This window comes from Taudactylus pleione, unplaced genomic scaffold (genome assembly GCF_031769625.1).
Source record: "Taudactylus pleione unplaced genomic scaffold, aTauple2 ptg000121l, whole genome shotgun sequence".
Taxonomy (NCBI): domain Eukaryota; kingdom Metazoa; phylum Chordata; class Amphibia; order Anura; family Myobatrachidae; genus Taudactylus; species Taudactylus pleione.
Genome location: NW_028284523.1, coordinates 6,758,205 through 6,779,741, shown reverse-complemented (window position 1 = coordinate 6,779,741; position 21,537 = coordinate 6,758,205). Strand labels below are relative to the sequence as shown.

At 45.0% G+C, this 21,537-nt stretch overlaps 1 protein-coding gene and 1 pseudogene across 3 annotated transcripts in view; both read right to left on the bottom strand.

Moving 5' to 3' along the window:
- Positions 1-5,946: 5,946 nt before the first annotated feature.
- Positions 5,947-9,521, bottom strand: LOC148524144 (uncharacterized; annotated as a pseudogene). Its single transcript, XR_015878383.1, has 3 exons — positions 9,438-9,521; positions 7,576-7,963; positions 5,947-6,855 (listed from the first exon to the last, which is right to left on the bottom strand). The product of XR_015878383.1 is annotated as an uncharacterized LOC148524144 (transcript).
- Positions 9,522-10,642: 1,121 nt separating this feature from the next.
- CSE1L (chromosome segregation 1 like) overlaps positions 10,643-21,537 on the bottom strand; it is a 119,698-nt gene continuing 108,803 nt past the window's right edge. For both annotated transcript variants that reach the window (XM_088472171.1, XM_088472172.1), the window contains exon 26: positions 10,643-11,267. In XM_088472171.1, the coding sequence (XP_088328297.1) occupies positions 11,178-11,267 (90 nt within the window). In that variant the 3' untranslated portion in view covers positions 10,643-11,177. The remainder of the gene's footprint in view (positions 11,268-21,537) is intronic.

Here is a 21,537-nt window from a genome sequence, read left to right as displayed (position 1 = left end):
TAACAAAGGTAAGTTCTTACCATATCTCTTGTTTTCTACTTCAGGGTCCATAGGGGGTCCACAGGGTTGACCTTGGGGATGTCCCAAAGCAGTCCTTCTAAGGGTGGGGACGCTCCCGTGATGAAAGGAGAATCCGTCGCCCAAAGGAAGCATCCTGAGGCGCAAAGGAATCCAATGCATAAGAACCTTGGAAAGAAGACCACGTGGCCACCTTGCAAGGCAGAACAGCCGAGGCGCCACAGCGAGCCACCCACAGCCCGAGTAGAATAAGCATCAACAGAAACAGAAAGGCCTTCCTATGTGTAGGCCCCTGAGATAGACATTGGCTAGATGGCTTTGTTTGGCTATCGGCCGGCCATCCTTTCCTGTGAAATCCATAGACTACAAATAAGGAGTCTGATTTCCTGAAGGAACTTGAACGGACCACGTAAATCCAGAGAGGCCGGACCACGGTCAATGAGGCCATCCCAGCCGAGAGGACTGGAGACTGAAATGTCGGTACAATAAGTTCCTGAATAATATGGAACTTAAAAACCACTTTAGCAAGAAACACAGGGCAAGTGCGACTGATAACCCTGTCTTGGTAAAATATCCAGAAGAGGGAGCCACTTGAGAACGCTCCCAACTCCGACACTCTCCTGGCAGATGCAAACGCCATAAGAAAGAGAGTCTAAGCCATAAACCACGAAAGAGCTATCAAAACTAGTGGTTCAGAGGAGGACACTAAGAACCACTGCCAAATCCCAAGGCGTCCCTAGGGAATAAAGGGAGGTAGAATTCAGAAAACACCCTGAAGGAGGGTCTGGATACCAGAGTGTGGAGCAATTCCACATCCGAACCATACTGACAGTGCAGAGACCCGCACTTTCAGGAAGGCCAGGCGGAGGGCGAGACCCAAGCCAGCTGGAAGTAATGCCAGAACTTCTGGAAATTCTAAACACCTGGGGATCGTAGCTACAGGTACGATACCATAAGAATTATGTATGCCACATTCTGTGGTAGATCCTGTGGTGGATTTGTAAGACCTTGTTCTGGTCTGAAGAAGGGCCTGTGTAGCAAAACATGTGGGGAGGCCGTCTGAGCAATGAGAAGGCGTACCCGTGAGAGACTTCAACTCCTACCCAAACATCTGTGGTGACTTGACACCAGCACTGGGCAAACTGAAAAAGTTGGTATCTCACTCTGGGATCCCCCAGATGAAGACCTGTCCCATCAGGCTGAAGGTTTATCCTCAGGTTTAGAAGCAGGGCGTCTGGATGTCCAGGTCTGCTCGGTAGCGGGTATGGCGGCCCTCGTGGAGCTCGACAGCCTAGGAAAAGACTGCCTTTAGGCTGCCCCTGAGGACAAAAAAAAGACTCAACAAATTTATTCTGAGGCCTTGTAGTGGGAGTAGCTGAAGGTGGAAATTTTGCCGTTAGTGATACCGCCAACGTTGCTACAATCTTGTCAAGGTTAGGACAAAAAAAGATCTCCCAAATATAGGGTATCCATTTAAGGCCCAACTTGGAGTCCACCCCTGCCTTCCATGAACGCAGCCATAGGGTATGGCGGCGGATAGTGGCAGCAGAAACCCTGAAGGTTAGGAGACTGGCATCCAATGTATTTACTCCAACATTTGAAACTGCATTTTTTTATGTGAGCAACAAAAGATATCGGATCCCCAGAAGTTTTTGAGGGAAAAAGCTCTACAAATGCCTTAGCCCCGCACTCAATAGCAGTAGCCAAGCATGAGATAGCCATGGTTGGTCAGGCAACAGCCCCTGAAAGCGAGTATATTGATTTCAGGCAAAGTTACTTCCTACGGATCCGTAGAATCCGTCCGGGCAGGAATGGGAGGCGTAGTATCGCTTTTAATCAGACGAGTAACATAAAAATCCACCCCAGGAGGTGAATCCTATTACTTGTAATGACCCTCAGGGAATGGGAAACATGAGGCCAAACGCTTTTGTGATACCTCTTATTTGGCAATAGCCAGACTCCCGCCATGTGATCCACCCGCTGGTCAGAGAAGAGGAAAACAGCCGAAGACACTTTGATGCTTAAACTGAGGGCGATATGATTTAGGTGCAGGTTTGACATCCTCTATAACTAGGATGGAGCTGACCACCAGCACCCAAGCAGGGATAATACTTGATATAGGTTCCCCCTCACGTGAGAGCAATAGGAGTCCGCGACATTATCCGGAACACCGTAGGCTGACGAACTGTGTTAGACAGCCGTACAGACTGGGGAGACACCACAGGGCGTATATTAAGCATTCTTGTGTTTCTTAGAAAACGACATCCACCCAGAGTGGCTGTTGTGGTAATCCCTGCAGGGGAAATTACAGACTTTTGTGGTACCTGAGGGAATTGCATGTACTGTGAAAAACTTTGGTATGGAGCAACAGTCTGTGTCACAGGGGTAAAGTGCAAGAACTGCGAGATACCCTGAGAGGGAAGGGTAGCATGTTAAGGTAACCCCAAGCGGGTGACAACTATGGGGGCCGCCAGGCGATTCTCAATGGAGGCCAGGGTCTTGAGGAAAAAACCGCCCAAGGGAGTCCATTAAGGGGCCCGGCACCTGATGGCACCTAATACATAACCCTTCCTGAGTCAAATCCTCCGTAAAATGGGTGCAGTATCGTGCTCTATTTCCTGGTGAGACATATCTGACTAACAATCATTGTGGAAATATCAAGCAGCATTACACTGGTCCTGACTGGCACTAAGATTAGCTGCAGGGACTGTAATCAGTGGATTAAATAGTTAATTTCTACATAGGCATATAAGTTGTAACACACATATATACCCCTTGCTAGGCCTCTTGAGGTTTGAAATTAGATTGTCTTAATACAGTTGCTGTTTTTCCATAGAATGGTCAAATGACCTTTTGGGGTCAAATAAGCCATAATTTGAGGGGCCCTAGCTTGTACCTGCCATGTGTATAATGAGCCATTCATAGCCTACATGTTCTTATCAGTTAGCTACATTCCATTGGAATGACCATTTGTAAGCTGTGTAGAGATGCTATGCATTATGGGTAATTAACTGATGTCCAGACTCTATACAAAGGAGCCTTGAAATAGAGGTTCATCTCCAGACATTAGGATACGTCATTAATGTATTTCTTTGTCTGGTAATATCTTAGTGCTTACGGAGCATGTGCAATAGAGATAAGTTTGGTCAATGCTATGCTGGACCAATGAGTGCTTGATACCTAGCACTGTATGTAATTGATATGGGCTTAATATCCGGCAAGCCAACACCCCATTTTAGGGTATAAAAACCAGAGGTACACAAAGGACCCATTAGCTCATGTATGGACCTAAGACTCTGCAGTAGAGGTGCCTGCAATGTAAATTGAATTATCTGGGCGTTGGAAAACGAGGGCTCCCCAGAGAGAAGATAAGATGAAGTACATCTTATGCTGAAGATGATGATTTAGCGGTGTCATCTGAATACATAGACAAAAGTTGAGTATACTGTATACTTTGTATGTTGTTTGTTTGTTACTTGTAAATAAAGTGTATTCATTTGTACTCACTCATATTGGTCACGTGTGTACTATTTCATTCCGATCAGAACGAAACCCACCGTTATGCAAGGGACCCATTATCAACATATACTAACACACAGTCCCATCTAAAATATGGCAACGTGCAGCACGCAACAGTATGCGACAAACCTCACAAATATTGACAAGTATATACCACCCTAGGTACATCTGTTTAGGGCAGATTGTAAAAAAAAAAGGGATAGATCTATACTGACAGGTGAGAGAATAAAGCACAGATAGTCAGTGCTAGCATAAGTCACATACAATGCAGAAATATATACATAAACATTACATATAACATACTGCAAATGGCACTACATTCAACTGCCCAGATTCAGTGTCTGGGGAGGCTATAGCGCTGTGTATTTCAGACCCTCTTGCAAATGCAGGACGCTCGCAAGCGGGTCATTGGTACCCAAATGCGTATGCGCACGACGAAGGGAGCTCCGATTATAAATTTTTATTTGTTGACGTTGGCAAAAATGGAAGGTCTTCCAATGGTGGCTCTTTCCGAGAGACCGTCTTTTTTGAGAGACTAATGAACAATCAGTTAAACATACCTTCGGGGACACAAACCAAATATGGTTGAAATTTTGTATTCGTTGCCGATGAGGCATTTGGCCTTAATGAAAATTTAATGAGGCCTTTTCCTCAAAGGGCATTAACACCTGAAAAGAGAATTTTTAACTACAGACTATCGCGTGCGAGGCGCACTGTTGAGAATGCCTTTGGCATAATGGCGAATAGGTTTCGCATTTTCCATACTTGTATAAATTTCAGGCTAGACAAAATCGAGTGGCTTGTCTTGGCATGTTGTGCCCTACATAATTTGCTTCGTGCCAAAAAAATTGGACAAGCGCCTGCCACAAACTCATTGCCTGAAAATATTGACCATAGTGAGGAAAATATTGTCCTCACATCTCTAAATCCCCCAAGATTTCCCTCTCCGGGCTCTGCCCGGGCAAAAGAGGTCAGAGGGAAATACTTGAATTATTTTAATGGTGAAGGTGCCGTTTCATGGCAGGTTTAAATATAATCTGGAATTATGTTTCTTGATGTTTTTAAAAACTGAAAACTAATAAAAAAAAATTTCACCTTGTGTTTTCTTTTGCATGATAATATTTAACATAACTTTTTGCAAAATTAAATAAGAAATACTATAGTGGCCATTAAACCGAATTTTAATAATGAAAGTTAAGTATTCAGTTTTAGGGCCAAATTCAGAGGCGGTCGTAGGATGCAAGCTTTCATTCTGAAACAGGGCGGCCGCTTGCATCCTGAACGGCCGCCTCCATGTCGCCGGTTAGGCTGTGGGTCAACACCCACCGCTGTAACAGCTGCTATTGGTGATGGTTGTAATGGTCAAGACCATCGTGACCATTGGGGCTAATGACTACACCCTAAGGTAGGGTCTCAACAACCTTAAGCCCCAGAGCAGGAAGCTCCCCAGAGACATTACTGATGTCAGTGGGGCCGCCCCCAAACGGCAAGCGTTCTGGCAGGAACGCTTCCGTTTGGCCAGGCACGCCCCCGTACCACCAAACAAACGGAGCAAGCTGTCACTCAACATTGACAGCTTGCCCCGTCAGCTAGGAGACCCCTAACGACGGATCACCCGTCGTTAGCCAGGTCACGGGCATGTGCATGACGGAGCCGGCTCCTTTTGTACGCATGTGCATTGGAGCAACATCCACCCAATTGCAAGCTTGTAGAGCTAATGACCGGGTGTGATCAAGCGCCATTATGAGGCATAGGGGCCCATTTATTAAGGATCACATTTTGCAATGCGATCAGGGCATGCAGCACCGCCCATGATTGCATTGCAAAATGCGATCATACCGGTCGAATGTATGACCCGGCACATGCAGGGAGACGGGCTCCGAAAAGACCCCGTTCCTGCGATGTGACCGGAGCGCATTCCAGGCTGCTGCAGGTGCGCAGTCCCGCGGACTGCACATGAGCGGCGCCCATTGCCGGCGGAGGAATCTGGAAGATCCCTCTGCCGGCTGAAATGCGGGTAAGTGCCCATAGGACACAGCGGCTAACGCCATCTTCAGATGGCGTTAGCTGCTGGTGCCAATATCAGGAATGCTTCGCATTCCCGATATTGATACATTTGGCAACATCGCATCCCCCATAGAAACCTATGGGGGAGGCGGCTGCTGGCGGCAATGGAGGGATCGCAGCAGGTATCGGAGATACCTGCTGCGGTCCCTCCTTCATACATTCGGGGGATACATAGTATTTGAGGCAAACCCCCGAAAACAGGTGTTTATGTAATATAAAAATATCTGTGTTCGATAAGCCTAAGTACCCTAAATAACACATTACAATTTTAATAAGCCGTTAAATAAGAGACCACAAATTTTTAACTTTAGTAAAAAAAAAAATGTTTACTTTTTGGACAGGAGTCTAATCAAGACTATTTGTGTAATCTTGTCTCCAGAGGCACTTAGAGTGTGAAAAATAAGGCATTTGAAGACTACACCAATACAGTACAGAACAATATTCCTGATGTGAACATTTCAACAGGTTCAAGATCAGAATCCAGGATCTGGGCCCCGGTTTTGAGGGAACACAAAAAATACTTTAGAGTCACAAAGAACAAGAAACCAGGGGCACATGAGGTGGAGTAGCCATCGTTGTTGTACTACGACCATGCTACAGTCCACCATGAAACAAAGAACCAAATCAATACAAGGAGTGATAAGTTTTAAAAAAATGAAAAAAAAAAAAAACAACTGCCAATTTTATAATTGACATATTTAAAAATTCATCTTCGCCTAATACAGTGGTGCGAGCACTGCCCAGTGCTGTGTGAACACCACTGGATGAAGTACTAGGAAAGGCAGAAGGGGGCGAGGGGGTACGCGACAAAGAAAAGGGGTGGGACTGTAACGGAGAAGGGTTTTCATGTTGTGGATCCGCGTAAGTTACTTCTGGGACGGTGAGGTTGCCTGATGTGGCCGTTGGGGTGGGCTGCTCTCTGTTATTTAAAACAATGGTACTTGCCATACTCAAGTCCCCCTCAATAGCATGTACCAATGCCTTATAAACCAGACGCTTGAAAGGCTTGACCTGTTCCGGAGGAATGGTCAGCATTTCATTGGCGAGATTTAGGCCAAATATTTGATTTTCATCCGGGGGTTTGGAAAGCACCTCCTCCGCATGTTTTAGAAACTTATCACTCCTTGACGTTCCCGAAGTGGATGCTTGTGTTGTCCCTTTCCGCTTCTTAGTGGGCGCTTTGGATGGTGTCTCGGCCACACGCACAGGGACTTCCACTTGTTGGGGCTCGCAGGACACCGGGTCAGGATCCTCTACCGCCAGCAGTATGATAAAAAAAAATAAAAAATCACATCACCAATTTAAACATTTTTTTTTAAAAAAAATGCTGTAATAAAAAGGCAAAGTTTATTTCAAAAAATTTTTTTTCACCAAAAATAACACACAAACCTGCACAATATAAAACTTTCTGGTCCAAAACAATGCAAATAAATGGCAATAAAAAAAATTACATAATTAATGTCATGTTTAACACATGCTTAACTTATATTCAAACATAAATTTCTGGTGCCATAAAGAATTAAAAAAACAAAAAAACAGGGATTAAAAAGTCAAATGTTTATAGTTGTAAGAAACCCTTTATAATTACCTCACCTTACCATTCCTTTAGGGGGGTGCCTAACCTGAAGCTCCCCCTTTCCACCAGCCTTACCCTATACCTCCCAGGGCGGTGCTCTAAGAGCCCAACCCCCTCCCCCCAGGAACCCTTAACCAATCATTCCCCCCCCACAACTATCCCTGTCCGGCTTAGCAGTGACGGGGATACCATGCGTCTGGACTCATGCGTAGGTCAGGCATCGGGATTACGATGCCTGGCTTTTATCCACTGCATGGTTTAAACATTTGGAAAGGCGATGGTTGGCATTCCAACCAGCGGCTTCCCGACTGATTTCTATTTAAAAAACGTGAATATATTTAGATTTTTTTAAAAATTTGACATTTTAAAAAAATACATTTTAATAAAAAACTTACAGCATCCTGACTCACGGTGTCCTGTGGCACCACATCTGGTGACTGTGGCACCAGCGAGCTCCGGGAACTTTGACTTGGCTCTTTATCCAAGGTAAACAGCAGCAAGTCGTAGTACCATAGCGATGGCTTTCGCACCTCAGCTGCCCCTGCTCCTGATCTTTGCGATTCCAAGTATTTTTTGTGTTCCTTCAAAAACACGGTTCGCAGACCCTGGATTCTGTTCTTGACCCATTCAATGGTCAGGCTTATATTCTGTACTGTATTGGCGTAGTTTCTCAAATGCCTCATTTTTCAACACTCTATTCATGTAGTCTTTACTCTTCAGTCTCCAGAGGCACTCATTAGCTTGATATAGCTCAATGAATCCTGTCTTTTGAAGAAGGCATGTCTGAAAATTTTAAAATAAATTTTTTTATTTTTTACAACACAAAATAAAGATATGCCCCCATAGTAATGCTGCCCCCCCCTCCCATGCTGTGCAATGCCCCCAGTATTATTGCAGCCCCCCCCCCAGCACATTCTGTGCAATGGCCCCATTAGTAATGCTGCCCCCCCCTCCCATGCTGTGCAATGCCCCCAGTATTACTGCAGCCCCCCCCCCCCAGCACATTCTGTGCAATGGCCCCATTAGTAATGCTACCCCCCCCTCCCATGCTGTGCAATGCCCCCAGTATGCAGTCCCCCCCAGCACATGCTGTGCAATGTCCCCATTAGTAATGCTGCCCCCCTCCCATGTTGTGCAATGCCCCCAGTATGCAGTCCCCCCCCCAGCACATGCTGTGCAATGTCCCCATTAGTAATGCTGCCCCCCTCCCATGTTGTGCAATGCCCCCAGTATGCAGTCCCCCCCCAGCACATGCTGTGCAATGGCCCCATTAGTAATGCTGCCCCCCCTCCCCCCACATTCTGTGCAATGCCCCAGTACGCAGTCCCCCCCCAGCACATGCTGTGCAATGTCCCCATTAGTAATGCTGCCCCCCCCTCCCTCCCATGCTGTGCAATGCCCCCAATATGCAGTCCCCCCCCAGCACATTCTGTGCAATGGCCCCATTAGTATGCCCCCCCCCTCCCATGCTGTGCAATGCCCCCAAACGTTTTGAAGCCCCTTATGCCTCTCTAATAATGACCCCAAAAACATTGGTGGACAGTGGGGGACTTTACTTACCGTTTTTTTAGGCAGGACCACGCGCAGCAAACTTCCTTCTTCTTTAATAGCTGTAATGGCTGTGTCTGATGCCGAGCGATTAAACGATAACGTCCTAATTGTGCTGCAAGTAGCCGCGATGATCAATGTCGAAAACGACCAGCGGGAGCGCGCATCGCTGGTCGTTTTTGACATTGTGTTGAACGATTTATGAACGATCAAGCGATTACGATATCGTAATCGCTTGATCTTTCATTAAAATCGCCCAGTGTGTACCCACCATAAGATCGGCAGCAGTCAGCTTATAGATCTCCGTTCATAAGCATATACCGAATGTGTGGCAGCCCGGTATCAGGTACATGCTTATGGAGTGCTGTCCGTCTGAAATGGGGGCTCCCTTGGTTACAATATCCGGAGAGCCGTGAATCACCACTGAAGTTGTCAGAAGCCAGTGGGGTATAAGGTGCAAATGTGTTATCCTTCAGTAACCAGAGGGAAAGTAGATCGGGCAGGATTTTGTTAATTGATAACCAGGTAAGGCATAAATCCTCTTAAGTCCAGTTCTTCTAACTCCATAGGGAACACAGGCTTAGACAATGGGTATAGGGTAAACAGGAAAAGTCCAGGCACCAAATAGTTAAGCTTCTTCTCCCAGCAGCCCCGGGTTCTCCCCCATATGCCCCATCCCAAAGCTATCCCATAATAGGAGGGGACGCACCGGAGCTGCGCTGAGAACACCTTTGGCCAAAAGAGGCGACCGCAGCAGCAAAGGTGGCAAATGAACAGAACTGGAATAAAGCATGGGCGGAGAACCATATTGGCCTCTCTACGAAGCTGCTCAGCCGAGGCACCACTGGTGAGCCACCCAAGAAGCACAATCCAGTGAAAAATCTGACTTAGAGGTTTATAGAAGTGGAGATGTTGCCCATATCATTTATCTAGCACCTTTTAGAAGACAATAGCTAGAATCTGACTGCTAAGTGGAATCTGATTGGCTGTTATGGGCAACATTCACTTCTATAAACACACTTTAGAAAATATACCCCTAGAACTCGGGGATGAGACCAGTGGTGATGACATGGACTCTCAGTGCTCAAGAATCAGCAGAAGATATTTGGAAAGCAGCAGGATGGTCATTATTTCATACAATTTTCCGAAAGCTAGTTCTGGAGGTCTTCCCTTCAGATGACTCTCAGCTTGGAAACAATAGTATTTTTTTTGTGTGCGTGAATTGAGGTTTTCCCAATTTAATTTTATTTCTGTGAATGACTCCATGACAATCCCAAAATTACTGTGTGTGTGTGTGTGTGTGTGTGTGTGTGTGTGTGTGTGTGTGTGTATATATATATATATATATATATATATATATGTATATATATATATATATATATATTTATATTAGATGCGGCTTGGGAAGAGAGAGGAGTCACAACATACAGTATTACATCTAATAATAGTTCTAAACTAGGTAGAATTCCCGGAGATGTTGCGGAAGAACGTCCACTTTTTCCTGTACGGAGGCTGTAACCAAGCCTTTGCTTTAATTTTCTTAATTGAGCTAGAAACCTATCACTTTACATCAGGGGTTCTCAACTCCAGTCCTCAATTATCACCTGCAGGTCATGTTTTGTGGATTTCGTTAATCATACACAGGTGAGTTAATCTATTTTGCTGCGTCGGTAATTATCCCACCTGCTTTCACAGATAGAAAATCCTCAAAATATGACCTGTTGGAAAGGCTTGAGGGTTAGAGTTGAAAACCACTGCTTTAGACCACCCCTTTGCTGTGCCCCGTATCGTGCACCTTGTTCCTTTGAATATTACTTAAATCATGTGTTTATACAGTAAATCAAGACTAATATTCTTTTTCTCTGAATAGACTAATAGTACTAACTTGTGCAAGATAAAGTACAGTTAGGCATATTGACTTCAACAAATAACCTTTATTAAAGTTAAACCATGTGAGGAATAGGAACAGATTTTCCGAGTGGAATGAGTTCACTAAGTATTCACACCGGGCATCAAACCAGGCATCTGAATGTATAATAATGGCACATCACTAGACAGCTTTAAGCAAATGCGTCTTATTTATTCACAATTCAGGAAAAAAAAAAAAAAACACATCTGAGAATGAATATAGAAAAAAGGCAAAGTTTTCATATGCAACTACAAGTGCTTTCTGTTGATAGACGCCGCATGAGAGGAAGTTTGATTAAACTGTACAATAAATTAATTGTTATTTCACGGGAACAGTCAAGACAAAATTATCCACCCTTAAAACTTGCTGAATGAATCCTTGCCCATTAGTACAGACACTGGATGCAGTTTGAAAAATAAGTGTTAAAAGGCCGGGCTGTGTATTAAAGTCCAAGACTTAATACACTCTTGACCATGCAGAAATTCCTCACACAAGCCCCCAAGTGCTTTGTAATGGTTAGTGCTCCAATGTCATCCACATTCACACCAATATTACATTAGCAAGCTGGAGATATCCTTGGAGAAATTGGAGGGCATCTGAATTCATAGTTGCGCTGATCATGCTGGGGACCTGGAGGGACCAAAAGAGGACTTGTTATAGCTCAGGATATTAGAGGAACATTATTAATAAAACAGTCCGATATTATTGTTTAAAACTTGAACTTAAACAGATGTATGTTTATCCATGTTCATCTCAGAATTTTTTACTCATCGCAAAATCCTTTCCTCGGAATGCATCTGGGGGATACTGTATATCTCGACAATGGGTAGAAGGGGCTGGCACAGGAGTAAAGGCACTAAATAATTAAGTGTGAAGCTCCCCCCTCTAACACCTCCCACCTCCACCAGACTTCAGTTTTTGTCTAAGAAAGCTGAAAGAGGAAGAAGAAACAGAACAAAACCATGATTATCTGACAAGAAAACCCATGAACATAGAAGAAACATCAATCAGGGAAGGAGTGCAAGGTCCCCTAATGGATTTAGAGAAAATAATTTTACAGTGAGTAAAACATCCAATTTCGTCTATCATCCAATCTTGTAGACAATGCATATCTTGACAATGGGACTTCACCAAAGCGAGTGTAACAGAGTGGGCTGCTGTCCAGGAAAGCCCCACAGAGAATTTTAAGTCCAAATCTGGAGTCACCGGAACCAAAAATGTATGCACAGAGGACCATGTCACCACTCTGAATAAATGTTCCAAGTAGGATCCATGTTGAATCGCCCAAGAAGTTCCTACGACTCGAGTAGAGTGAGCCCAGAGAGAAGACGGAACATGTTTAATAGCAGATAGGTATGCCTGGCATATGGCAGAAGTAATCCACAATTCAATGTTTTTTTTTTTTTAAGACAGCCAACCCAGTTTGGGAAAATTGATGAGAACCAATAGGGAATTCGTCCGCCTAATGGGAGCCGTGTGGTCAGAATAAATTCTTAGAACACGTACTACATCCAACAACTCCAAGGATGAAGAGGTTGAGGCTGCTCCCAGAAAGAATGATATCCTGATTTAATTTAATTGAAAATTCTAATCAACCTTAGGAAGGGAATAGTGATTTTCGATCCGGATTGGGTGGTCTTTCGAACTAAGGGGGGGGGGGGGTTACAGTATAAAGCAGCCAACTCGGAAACTCGCCAAAGCAATGGTCAGAGGAAAGCCATTTAAGGCAAGATAAAGCAATGTCACTGTTTTCACAGGCTAGAATGGAGGTCTTTGAAGAGCCTCCACAACTATTAAGGTCCCACGAAGGGATAGGAGGCAGATATAGAAGCTGAATATGAAGTACCACTTGCAGAAAGGCCTGGACCTCTGAAAGCAGGGCCAAATGTCTTTGGAACAGAACAGGCCAGGCTAACGCCTGCCCTTTGAGGGAAGAAAGGAAAAGGCCCTTAGTCAACCTGTTCTGAAGGAAGGCCAAGAGCCTCGGCAGGCAAAAATTAGCCAGCGAAAGAGACTGCCGCTTGCATCAAGATATATAAATTTTCCAGGTACGATGATAAATTGTGAACAGGCTTACAAGCCTTTTTTTTTGGCTGAACTACTAGCCTGGAAAAAAAAAATCGAGCCTAAGGATCTGGGTTTCAAGAACTGAGCCATTAAAGCCAGACAAGGTAAATCTGGGTGTAGGCAAGGACCCTGATGAACAAGGTTGTTCTGGAGAGGAAGATGGTAAGGGACGTCCGCCAGCATGCACTGAAGGAGAGCGTACCAAGAGTAACTAGGCCAGCTCGGAGCGACAAGGATCACAGAAAGACCTCGTCAAACCATTTGAAGAACCCTGGCCAGCATGGATATTGGTGGAAATGGATATCCCGGCTGAAAGGACCAAGGTGCTGTCATGGCATCTATAAGAACTGCTTAGGGATCCCTTCTGTGAACCCCATACACTGGAAGCTTATTGTTTAAGGGGAGGCCATGAGGTCTAGGTTAGGCATCCACCAGTGCTCTATCAGTTGAAACATGTCATGGTGAAGTTCCCACCTCCTGGGGTGGACAGTGTGGATGGCAGGGGGGACACAACGTTCTGCCGAAAGAAGGATGCAAGACTTCAGTCATAGCTTAACGGCTGCATGTCCCCCCCCCTTGCTTGTTGATAAGCCACAGGAGTGGCATTGTACGATTGAATCCGAACAGGTCTGCCTTGCAAAACCGGTTGAGCCTGGACTAGTGCATTTTGGACAGCCCTCAACTCCAGGATATTGATGGGGAGAGTGGATTCCCTCTCAGACCAGAGACTCCGAAGCCGGAAGTCTAGAGTAACTGCACCCCAGCATCCCATTAGAATGGTATCTGTGGTGAGCAGCACCCGATGTCAAACTGAGAACGTGGATCCCTTGGACAGATTGGGGGTATAAAGCCACCATTGAAATGACTAGCGTGTCCGAAGACAGTTGAAAGAGCTGTTGGTCCCAATGGGAGCTGGTCCTGGACCAAAAACGCAGGATCTGGCGCTGAGGAGTCCGGGCATGAAACCTGGGAAAAAAAGGGACTACCTTGAATGAAGCTGCCATTTTCCCCAAAAGTTGCATACATCGGAGAATGATAGCAACTCCTGGGGAGATAGCGGAAGATGTAACCTCACCAACGACTGGAGGTCTTGAAAAATGTTGACAGCAGGTGTCGAAAGACAGACCCATGAACACCATCCTCTGAACAGGAGTGAAGTTGGACTTGGGGTAATTTAGAATCGAACTGTGAGCCTTTAAGAAGCTCAACACAATAGGCAGATGTTGTAGGACCAATGCCTGTGAGGGGGCCTTTATTAGAAGGTTTTCAAATAAGGAATGATGGCTATTCCTTTCTGCCTCAACAAAGAAACCATGTGGGCCATGACCTTCGTGAAACCCTGAATGATAGAGTCTAAAACTGGAAATGGAGGTATCCTACGGCAAAGCGTAGAGAGTTGATGATGGCCCTTCCAAATAAGAATGTGAAGGTAAGCTTCCTTGATATCTACAGACACTGAATATTCGGCAACCTCTGTTGTGCTGATAACCAAGCACAGAGACGCCATATTAAATTTTGTCAGAAAAAGATGAGGATTCAGCGGCTTTAAATTTAGAACTGGACGGAAGACCGGAGGTGCAAGAAAAACCAATGGCCTTCTTGGCGAGAGAGAGCCAGAACAATAACTCTGGAATTTAAAGAGAATGAAGAGGTGACAGCAGAGCTATGTTTGGATGGGTCCTTGAAAGAGTAGTGACCATAAATCCCGTGGGCAAGTGACCTACCAGGTTCAGAATGTATCCTCTGGACACAATACCGCAAATCCAAAGGTCTAGAGTAGTCTGAAGCCATATGTACCAGAACCTGAGCAGACGGGCCCTCACCACTGGATAGGGACAGATCCCATTTGAGTCATATAGCTGGCTTGTCAGAAAGCTTGGGCCTGGTTCAGCGAGAACTTATGGAACCACATCCTCTGAAGGTTCCCCTGCGGGAGTAACTGGAAGTGCATCTGAAAGTCTGAGATTTGCCCCTTCCAGAGAAGCGAAAGGAATGAAACCAGGGAGATTTTGCATTAGGTGTACAGACCGGAAGGTAAGGGCTTTTACCTCCTGTAGCATGTGTGATGATATTTGTTTTCGATTCGTAGCTCACTGAGGGGAACTAACTCCAAGGTACGCTTGGATTCTGGATCAGCATCACACGATCTAAGGCAAATAGATCTCCTGGCACACGCATCAGTAAAAAAACAAAAACAAAAAAAAAAGTAACATTTAGGAGAGGCGTCGCCAATATAAATAGAATAGAAGCTTCACATATCTGATCTACCAAATTAAGGAGTTCATAAGGATCTCCTGCAGCCTGTAAACCAGACTCCAATCCAGTCCAGGACTCAATTGCCTTGTTGATCCAGGCAATGGCCAAAATGGGATGAAGGGAAACACCAGTATAAAAAAAAAAAAAGACTTCAAAAAGACCTACATTCCAACTGGTTTGGTCCTTCAAGGTGACTGATTGCACCATAGGAATAACCGTGGCCTTGGCCAGGCTGGCTTTAGGAGCATCCATCCGGTGTGGGACCTCCCAAGCTGTGGTGTCCTCATCCACAAAGAGATTTAAAAAAAAAAAAAAAATCGGAATCTCATGAATCTGAAATTTCTTATCTAGATGCAACCGAGCCTCTTAAAATATCAGAAAAATTAGAAAAGGCAGTAAAAAGGTAAACAACGGCTTATTTTTATGTTTAAACAAAGACCTACTGGATTCAGAAACTTCAGGTTCTTGAAGGCTGAGGGTCAGGCGAACAGCTTCCGCTAGTTCGCGAACACCAACATTAGCAGACGTATCCTCCTCCCGGTCAGGGTGGAGTCTGCGGAGTCAGACTCACCAGGAAAAGTGGCCCAAGGTAACCACCTCTTTTTAGAAGTGTTAGGACTAGAGGATGCCAGAATACTATAATAGGTATAGAAGTGTATCTATACTGGCTCAGCATATAATCTTGGCATGAAGTGAAGGAAAAGCAATCACATGATCCTTCAGTACAATACTAAAACATATTGGATATGATGACAAACACAAATAAGACCATATAGAGAAATATGTAAACATTAAAATATACCAGATTTTTATATATATATATATATATATATATATATATAAAACATGTGTTAACATCCAAAGTGGTCTGTGCTTAGATGTCCATTACAGTAGCTGTCCTTAAATGTTGGTTGGTCTTGCATATGTAATGCAAGCTGTTAAGTCACTGTTGGTGTAAAAATAAACGACTGATAGGTGCGCGCACCTCCTACCTCCTTTGCAGCACGTTGGTGTACGTCACATAATCTATGGTGACAAGTTAATGTATCTTTTAGCCGGAATGTTTTGTGAAGCATCTGATGAGATGGAGGCCTCCGGTTGCTCGTTTTTCTGCGGGGCTACTTGTGATGGATAGTGATCCATTGGTGCAGAGACAGACTCCAGCGGTGAGCGTGCACGTCCTTCTTACCACAGGGTAGTTTCTTCTGGGAACAGTGGAGCGGTTGGGGGCATGGCCAACGAGTTTCACCAAATTCTTTCGGGCTTCGTCAGGGCTTGTAGTGTAGTGGGGCTGTTGATCTGGCTTATAATTAGATGCAGGTTGAGCTACTCGTTTGTGGAAGGGATAATTATCATGTTTCTTTATGCCCCCTTTTCACGATGCTACATGTACCAGTTGTTAACAATGATTGACCTATAGATTATTACTATTGTTTAAACTGATTAGTAGTTACATTGAAACTTCCTAGTGAGATATCAGAGAGCAGAGCCCGGGGACAAACGAACAACCGGAGGTCTCCATCTCACCATATGCTTTACAAGACATTCCAGCTAAAATATACATTAACTTCTCCCCCATACATGATGTGACGTACACCAACGTGCTGCAAAGGAGGTAGGTGGTGTGCGCACCAACCACCCATCTATCAGTCATTTATGTTTACACTAACCATAACTTAAACAGCTTGCATTACATGTGTAAGGCCAACCACCCTTCAAGGATAGCTACTATAACAGACATCCAGGCACAGTCCAATTTGGATATTCATACAGGTTTTTAATTATATATATATATATATTTTTATGTATAGCTGGTATATTTTAATGTGATCACATTTCTCTATATGGTCTTGTATGTGTTTGTCATCATATGCAATATGTTGTTGTAGTATTGTACTAATTATTCCACTGAAGGAATATTTGATTGTTTTTCCTTCACTTCATGTCAAAATTATTATTTGATTCTACCTCAATAAAAACATCTTAATACATATATTTCCCTAGTCCATACCTACTATAATATTTACTGGTGAGAACGGGGAGCACACCTGTGTCATTGGCTGCAGCGTCCAAACACGTTCGAGATCATCATTGTGCCACTCCAGAGAAGCGCACTACACCATCCACCCACTTATATACGATGCCAGAATACTCTCCATAGAAGCAGACACCTTGGAAAGACATTTTCCCTTGTTATGGGCCCATAACTGCTCAGTAGAATGAACCGGCAGAAGCCTGGGGGAACTACCTGGCCACAGGGGAGAGAGCAATCAGTCACCTCAGATTATCAATATCCCTGGACAAGTCAGCAATGGCCTGAGCCACGGATTTTGCCCACTCCATGATCACAGACTCATCCGCTGAACTACACAACAGCTGATCCACGGGCTCAGTTTCACAGCTGGCTGCTGGCTCTGTACGGCCTTTGGTTATTTTTGTTCCACATCTGGCACATACATAGAATAATGCAGCAAATAGAAACTGCCTAAACTTTGCAGCTTTTTCCACCTTCCCAGACATGTGGGAAAAAAAAAAAGACAGGAAATAAGGAAAACAGACTATTTTAAATACAGGTTACAACCTGGCTAATAGCCTGCACTGAACCAATTCGAGCAAGAAAAATAAGAGTTATGGTAGGACTTACCTTTGTTAACCCTTTTTCTTCAAGGTTTATAGGGTCCACAGGAACTACTTTGGGGTATGTAGTCGGAGTAATCCATTGCACCAAACAGCTACAGCTTTCAAGCTCCCAGCCTGCACAGGACATCCTTCCTATATACCCCACCCACAGGCATTCAGTTTGTAAACAAGTCTAACGGCAAGAGACGGAAAGTGGAGAAGGAAGTACACTGTACACAAGAAACACACTCAAACAGCAAAGAGGGACTCCATGACAAAAAAAGAAAAGAATAGATCCCAACTGAGGCCAAGCGCATCAGGATGGGTGCATTGTCGACCCCATGAACCTCGAAAAAATGCATCTGACATCCTGATGCGGCTGGCACAATCCATGTAAATACGAAGAGCTCGAGCCACATCCAGTGAAGCTTCACCTACAGAAAGGCCAGAAAACTTTAAGGCAGGGACTACAATTTATTTTCATATGAAAATGGGATACCACTTTTGGAAGGTAATCCGCCCTTGTACGAAGGACAGCTCTAGTCTGGTGAAAAATCAAAAATGGATAGCGACATGAAAGTGCTGCCAAATCAGAAACACTGCGAGCTGAGGAGATAGCGAGTAGAAAAAGCGTCTTTGCTGTCAACAATTTGAGGTCCACTGTGTCCAAGGAAGGAGCCTGCAGCGCCCTGAGAACCAAGGATAAATCCCACGGTGCCACCATAGGGACATAAGGTGGCTGAAGGTGCAGAACACCCTGCAAAAAAGTTTTAACATCTGGCAGGAGAGCGATTCTGCGCTGGAACCAAACGGACAATGCAGAAACCTGAACTCTCAAAGTAGCCAGGCAAAGACCGAGGTCTAGTCCAACCTGCAGAAAAGCAAGAACTCGGGAGACCCTGAACACCCTTGGGTCATATTTTCTGTGGGAACACCAACTCCTGTGATAGATGCAGGCTTCCTTGCCATAAGCATCGTCTGAAGTAGAAAAACCTTTGGCCTTTAAGACGAAGACTCGAGCCATGCCGTCAAAGCCAGCAGAGGTAGTTCTGAATATAGGCAGGTACCCTGCACTAGCAAATCCCGCCATAGAGGAAGTGGACTGTCTATGGATAAACATGTCAGATCAGTGAACCAATGTCTCCTGGGCCAGGCAGGAGTTATTAGTATTATCCTGCCACCTTCTTGGTTGAATTTTCTGATGACCCTTGGTAGGAGGGAGATTGGCGGAAACAGGTATGCCAACCTGAAGTCCCACCTCACCGCCAGAGCATCTACGAAGGCGGCTGAGGGGTCCCTTGCGGTTGTGACATGATGCCATGAGGTCTACAACCGATAGTCCCCACTTGTCCACCAGGAGATGAAAGATGTCCGGATGAAGAATCCATTCTCCAGCGTGTATGTCCTGAAGACTTAGAAAGTCCACTTCCCAGTTGAGGATTCCTGGGATGAATATTGCAGAGATTGCTAGAAGATAGCATTCTGTCCAAAGCAGAATGTTCGCCATTTCCCTCATGGCTGCCGGACTTCGTGTGCCTACTTGATGGTTGCCTGAGCTGGCCATCTTCCCTGAAAGGTGTGATGACCTGTCACCGCACCCCATCCTTGCAGACTTGCACCGGTGGTGAGTACCACCCAATCTGGGAATCATAAAAGGCAACCCTTGTTTAAATGAGTTGTCTGCAGCCACCATGTGAGTGAGAGCCGAACCTCTGACGAGATGCAGATCGTTTGAGACCTTATCCAATGCTACGGACCATCCCAATGAGACAGAATCCATTGTTGCAAGGACCTGGAATGGAACTGAGCATATGCCACCATGTCGAAGGTGAATACCATGGACTCCAGGACCTGTATTGCTGAGTAAACTGACACTCTTCAATTGCGGAGCAATTTGCTAGTCCAGTCTGCTCGTCAGGCAATGGTCTGCTGGAGAAGACCCAATATCAAGAAGTCGTCTAAGTATGACAGTATCCTGACTCCTTGTCTTCTGAGGAGAGCAGTCATGACTGCCATTATCTTGGTAAACACCCGAGGGGCTGTGGACAGACCACAGGGCAATGGTAATGTTGCTAACAAACAGCAAAACTCAGAAACCCCTGGTGGAATAATGCAATAGGTACATGCAGATATGCATCTTGTATATCCAGGGAACCCTGAATCCCCAGGTTCTATTGCCAGCATAATTGACCTCAGGGTCTCCATACCGAACTTGGGCACATGGATGAACCTGTTGAGAGATGAGACCCATATAGTTTCTGAATCAAACACAAATCTGCGTAATAACTCCTTCCCTGATAGCCAAAGGAACCGGGATTATCCCCCCTGAACTGAGCAGGGAGTTGTGCCAACAACCTTCTGTGGATTTCACACCTAATGCACTTTCCCTGCATGAGAGGGTAAAAAGACATTAGTCCATCTTGGAATCTGTAACAGTTTATTTGGAGTGTTCCATGCTTCCCCCCCATAACCTCAGTGAGCCATTTAGATTGAGGTAATCTAGCCCAGAGGGAGAAAACCTGTGTATCCTCTGCCTCCTCAGATGACAGATCAGAATCTGAAAGCAGGATGGACTGAGAGGATGGTGCAGTCCATTTATATGCTTAAAAGACTGATGTCTTATTCGTCTGTACCCTCTACAGATAGGTAGATGCTAAAAAGTCAGATTTTGAACTGAGTGTACATAATTCTCCATCCAGGAAGGATGTATGGGAAGAGGAAACATAACAGGCTGTAATCACTGTGGGAAAACCAAAGTGGGAGGCAGTTGTGGGGGCTGATAAGCGGTCCACTAACTGCGTCATAACCTGAGACCAGGAGGACCTTCAAGGTGACCCCTGAACAGGTGCTGGCAAGGTGAACTGCTGTTGTGTCCATCCTGTATAAAAACCTGAGAGGCCTACTGTACAGGATTTACATGAAACCAGCACAGGGACAACAATTATCTTCCGTTTACCTTTGTCCTGAGACATGGGAAATATTTGCAAATAATCTACAACAAGTGTAGGGTTAACAATGACCTCCTTCACCGATAAAACTAAATGTGAAGTACACTCTAATCACTAGGCAGTTGGGGGCTTAGAAAAAAAAAGAGAAAAAAATATATATATTTGCAAATGTGCATTAAAATCAACTACCTAAACACAAGTTTTTGGCTAGAACTACATGCATATAAATATATTTGCAAATAGGCACTAAATTGCAGTTACATTGGTAGGATACAAGTGCAATGCAAACAAATATACTTACAAATTGGCACTGAATCAACTTAGAAAAGTTGGTAGGATTTCTGTGCTATATACCTTGGCCATAGGAGTAGCTGAGCATCTCCAACTAATTAGGAGAGAGGGGGATGGGCAGCTCAGTCTTCACAAGTAGTAGTAAAGTACAACTTAACCCCTACACCAGTGGTTCCCAAACTGTGTGCCTCTCTGTCACCAGGGTCATGGCCGGAGGGAAGCTGCTGGGTTTTTTTTTTTTTTTTTTTTACAGGCCTTGCTAAAACGTTGATCGCGATCTACCAGTAGCTCCCACTGGTAGATCGCGATCAACTTTCCCACAGTAACTGGAACACTGGCTCCAAAGTTCTCAGGGGCGAAGGAAGTCTCTGATCTCTTCAGCGTTCCCAGTGATGCAGTGCGCAGGTGACATCACGGTCCGGCACAATGCATCACTGGGAACTTGTGAGGATCATGTGTGCCTGCTGGATCCAGCTTGATCCAGGTCAGAGCAGTGGGAGTGACAGCAGGAGGAGCGGTCACCAGCGTGAACTCCAGTCAGGTAAGTTCTGCACAGGGGTGTGGGGCTACTGCATAATGGGCACAACTAGAGAGGACTTTACATAAGGGGCACTACTACAGGGGGCATTGCATTATGGGCGCTACACCAGGGGACACTACATAAAGGGCAGTACTACAGGTAATTCATTTGGATTAGGGGTGCCTTGAAAAAATGAAGG